At 53.7% G+C, this 4,825-nt stretch overlaps 1 protein-coding gene across 1 annotated transcript; it reads left to right on the forward strand.

The window, feature by feature from the left end:
• Positions 1-2,249: 2,249 nt before the first annotated feature.
• On the forward strand, positions 2,250-2,912 carry DICSQDRAFT_168235 (uncharacterized protein; the record flags this gene model as incomplete). Its single annotated transcript, XM_007363844.1, has 2 exons — positions 2,250-2,447; positions 2,493-2,912. The coding sequence occupies 2 exons, from the start codon at positions 2,250-2,252 to the stop codon at positions 2,910-2,912; spliced, it is 618 nt and encodes a 205-aa protein (XP_007363906.1).
• Positions 2,913-4,825: the final 1,913 nt, after the last annotated feature.

Genomic DNA, 4,825 nt, shown 5'->3' on the forward strand with positions numbered 1-4,825 from the left:
CGACCTAATGTTACGACTGACTGTCGAGCGAGTAAGTGGAGACGAGCGAGGCAGGCAGGAGCGTCGACGAGCTCTGATCGCAGTGAGACTGGAGCGGAGCTCAACAGGCAGGACTGGAGACAAGTTGTGTATTGAGCGAGGTATCTACAGAGCGAAATACACGATGGCTTACCTGGAGACAAGAGGTCGAAACTAGAGTCTCCAGGTAGCAAGGGATCCAGCTATATACAGGGAACGAACAATGGGCGCTAGAGAACAATAGCGTCGCCATGGGTACGGAGTACAAGGGGTGTAGGACAATAGCGGACGTGGGAACAAAGGGAGCTATTGTCCGTGTGTGGACAAAGGGAAACCGTAGCGAGTAGTGAACAATAAGGAAACGTACGAGGCAGTGGTCCGAATCGAAAAGGAAACATAGCGCCGTGAGGGCGGTTCGTGACACTCCTAACCCATACCCCTGGTAACCCATAAACTCCCGAAACCCATAGGATTTTGGCTTTCCCAAGTCGGGATAGGGGGAATTCGACCCCATAACCCATAGGCCCCTGGTACCCAATAACCCATAGCTTTCTAGGGCCCAAAACCCATACGGTAATAGGGCTCACATTGAGATTAAGCTCATCAATAACCTTTGTAATACTCGATGCATGCTTCCCAGAGTCCTCCCAGTGTCCATCCATGCTCGGACCACGATGTGGGTAGGTGAGTCTGTTCGAAATCCCATAGCGCTCCCTCAAAGGGTCAGTAGACGCCTTTCCAGCGCTCGCTAACTGGGACTAATCAGGGGCGCATATAAGGCGCTTAAGTTCTCGCAGCCCATAACCCCTCAAAACCCATATATTCGGGCCTGTCCCGAGGGCTATGGGTTACAGTGAATGTAAAAATCAGCGTCGCATGTCCCACGCCGGGTGGTGTGCTCGGATCAGCGGCAGGCTCCTGCCGAGCCCATCCATTCTCTGGGCGCCAAACGACTACTATCATCCATTTCCATGTCTGGCTGGTCCTCGATCTCGTTCCTGACCCCTTCGTCCATGATGCCATCGACATCCCCGACGCACTCATAAATGCGGTCAATTGCCGTCTCGCCTTCTGCACACTCTCTCTTCTGTTCTCCCACCATCGGCACTCTCACTGACTGCTTTGAGGCTACAAGGTAGGTACTAGCATAAGGATGTTTGTGGTACATAGTAGTGAGCGCATACATCAGCAAATGTGCGAAACCGTGCCAGCGGCAATGCCACACGTGCCCAGAATTGTAACGCCAAAATTGGCAAGCAGGGGATTGGAATACATGAGCCTGCCATTGTCAACCTTGGCGGGGCGAGGCGATTTATAAGGCCGTCGGGGACACTGATAGCAATGACATTGCATACAATAGGCTCGCCATACATATATCATCCAATAGCTATTCTTTGACATGCGTACAGAAATACAACCATATGTGCACAGGCCCAGGTGATACCGGAGGCCTCTACATTCGCTGTCGCTCAAATTGCCGCGCGTTCAGTGCAGGCACAGCGTTGAATCCTTCGCCCGCGGCAACACTCTACCACCTTGCCCGTCACCACTACCACCGTCTCTCGTCGTGTACCGCTCTCTGCTAGTGCGCTTCAACCAGTTCTAAGTCTCTCTCCTGCCAGATCCATCTCACACTCAGTCTTCTTCAGCCCCCCAAGACCATGACTACTCGCATGACCAGCGCATGATCAGTGTCTGACGCTACTGCGTCACCATCCAAGTCATCCATGCCTCCATCAAATGCGATTGCGAACACCATTTCCTCCGAAGGTGGGTAGGAGGACGTTGTTGAGACGATCAAAGAAGTAAGTGTCGTCTCCTCGAAAAGCATATTGATGGTGCACGGTCACGGTTGTCCTGGCTGCAAGAGCATTGGGTTAGGGTCAAGGCAGCAGATCGTAGCCCAGCTGCCATACATTGGCACACGTAATGTCATAGCTCACGACCTGTCATGGTCTTTGTCATTTCCTCAAAAGCCGGGACGAGCACGCAGATAAGTTGTCGCTCCTTTCCTTGCCTCTCCCACCATCCAGCTCATCACCTGCTCAAACAAAATCTGCTAGTGCGGACCTGACTGGACCACTTGCTATAACGGCAAGCAGACTATCTTTGCACTCCAATCATATGGTCTCGCGCGCACCACGACCGTTACACTTACGACATTTGTGTAGACCCTCATACTGACTGTACTGTACTTAGCAGCTCGGGTGTTTGCCTTATGACGGTCAGTCATGCTGCCTACTCTCTACCAGCTGCCGTTCGTGCCGATGCTGCTCATGTCCTTTGCAGCGCATTTCTTGCGAGGACAATGGATGCTGCTGCTGCTCATGCGCCACTGGTCAATCGTCATTCGTGTGTTCTACTTGACCTTGACTACTGTCAGTATCTGGGAATTGGCGGAGAGCGTGTTTGACTTCACTGTACCGGAGGTTCGTACTGACCATGATTCACTGAGAACTCGTGCTAACAGTCAGGTACATTTCATCTGGGTTTCTGCGCATACAGCTGACACCCGCCTCGCATTGGTCTCTGGTATCATGTCTATGGTCGCGTACCTCAAAACTTCCCATACGCCGAGCTGCGCAACCCTCCACCCTCCTCTCAGGACACTCCTCCTCTGCACCTCGGTCATCAAGACTGCGCAGTCCTCCCGGTTCCATGCCTCGCTCAACGTGCTCGCCTCGGACGGCTCCTTGGCCACTGCGGTGTCTGAGACAGCTGAAGCCGGAGCGTTGCAACTCCTGGAGCTCTCCCACTCTGTGCTGCCATCGACCCCGTCGGCCTATGCAAGCGCGATGATCAAGATGGCAAAGAAGGCAGAGGAGAGCATTGTGCGGGTTATCAGTGAGACTAAGGGCATTTGGTGCGAGGGTGTCGAGAAGATAGTCCTGTGACTTTGTCATATTATAGTTAGCCTAATCTAATTTCATTGGTTTTCGCATATTTTCTGTGCGTGGTATCGTGTCAAAGTGTCCCACGGTTTGCCTGCATCAGACCTTGACCATATATATGATGGGAATACCATGGGAACTCCCAGCTCTCGTGATAATCCCTGCCTGAGCAGGCCCATGTGTTCCAGTGCGAGCTTGTGAGTTGCAATGACAGCGCGACAGACTATAGTGATCACAAAAACTAAGCTCTCATATCTAACACCAATACAACACTAACATTGTCAAGACTGGGGTTACAGTGAAAGGTTATATAGCCACTCCTCATATTGCCATTATAACCCGCATTACAACGGTTGAACATTTTTGCTGATGTACAGGTGAGCTGGTTAGTACTTGCATAACGGTAAGAGGTGGCAGGCAAAGACTGTACACAGGTAGGCCACAGTACAGTAACACTGACAGTTCCATAAGCACAAGTTCATAGCCACGCAAGCCACACACTTTACACGCAGTAGATAGGCTGGCGTGAGATGCGGGAGGCAGCAGGGCGGCAGGCAGGCGCAGGGTGGGAACAGGTGTCAATGTATCCCAGCACGCGTTGTCGCGGCGACTAGGCGCGTAGACTCGGGTCGACGTTCGGTGACGAGCCCGTAGACGAGCGGCAAGGAGCCGAAAGGGAAAAGAGAGAGAGAGAGGGATAAACGTGACAGAAAACTCGACGGGGCAGAGCGGCGGTCGGCACGAAGGCACGAGACCGACGAAAGCTAGTCTTCACGCAACCAGCGACAGACTAGTCCCAATGACCAAGTTATACATTAGCAATCGAAGAGAGATACAACGCTATGGTCACTCACCTAGTCCCAATGACCAAGAGGTCGAGATGGGGACTAGGAAGCGCCTAGGGGGGTCCTTATATACTAGAAGGGCTGCTTAGCAACCAAAGACAAGGCGCGAGAGCGAGGCAGTGAAGATGACAAAGGGAGAACAAAGGGCGGGAAGGAAAAGGCAAAGGCATGGCGATCACGGGAACGTAGCATGCGGGTGTGGGAACGTATCTGCAGTGTCCAAACTGGGATGGGCTAAGAAAGGAAATGGTCCGAAAATGGAAGGTGGGCGTCAAGGAGAGGGGAATGGGCGGCAAAAAGGGGCGTCTGTCCAACGTCCGTGACATTACCCCCCTCCTAAGGTCCGTTGGTCCCCGATGGACCCTAGGCCAGGGCGTCGTCCGGAAGCCCATTCGAGTTCGGAGGGTGCGGTAGCGGTGAAATTGACGAGGGGTTGCCAGGGAAGGGATTGGAAGATGGCGGCAGCGATTCGGTGTGGGGCGGTGGGGTTTCGTTCATGAAATTCGTCGATGAGCTCTTGGCAATGAGTGAGGTCCTTTGCCGGCTCCCAGCTGTTCTGGCCTTCGTCGTAGCCTTTCCACTTCACTAGGTATTGGAACTGATTACGGTACGTGCGGCTGTCTTCAATCTTTTCGACCTCGTACTCGAGTTCCCCTTCGACTTCGACTGGTTCCGGCGGGGGCGGAAGTATGCCGTTGACGTCGTTGCCCGTCCAGGGTGTGAGGCGGTCGACGTGGATGACGGCGTGTCGGTTCTGCATGGAAGGGGGGAGTTGAAGTCGGTACGTGAGTTCGCCGGTGCGTTCCAGTACCTCGTATGGTCCAAGTCGTCGTGGTCCCAGTTTGCGGCTGGCCTGATGGATGGTGACATCCCGTGAGTCCATCCAGACACGGTCTCCAGGCTTGAACTCGTGGGGCTTTGGCTTGTCACGTTCGAACGACTCCTTCATTGCCGCCTTCTCCATACGCAGCGCTGCCTCCGCATCCTTCCGTACATCGCGCCACAGTTCCAGACGCTTGTCCAGCGCTGGGAACTTAGTGGGAGCGCCGATGGGTACCGTGAAGTTGGGCT

This window comes from Dichomitus squalens (assembly GCF_000275845.1).
Source record: "Dichomitus squalens LYAD-421 SS1 unplaced genomic scaffold DICSQscaffold_7, whole genome shotgun sequence".
Taxonomy (NCBI): domain Eukaryota; kingdom Fungi; phylum Basidiomycota; class Agaricomycetes; order Polyporales; family Polyporaceae; genus Dichomitus; species Dichomitus squalens.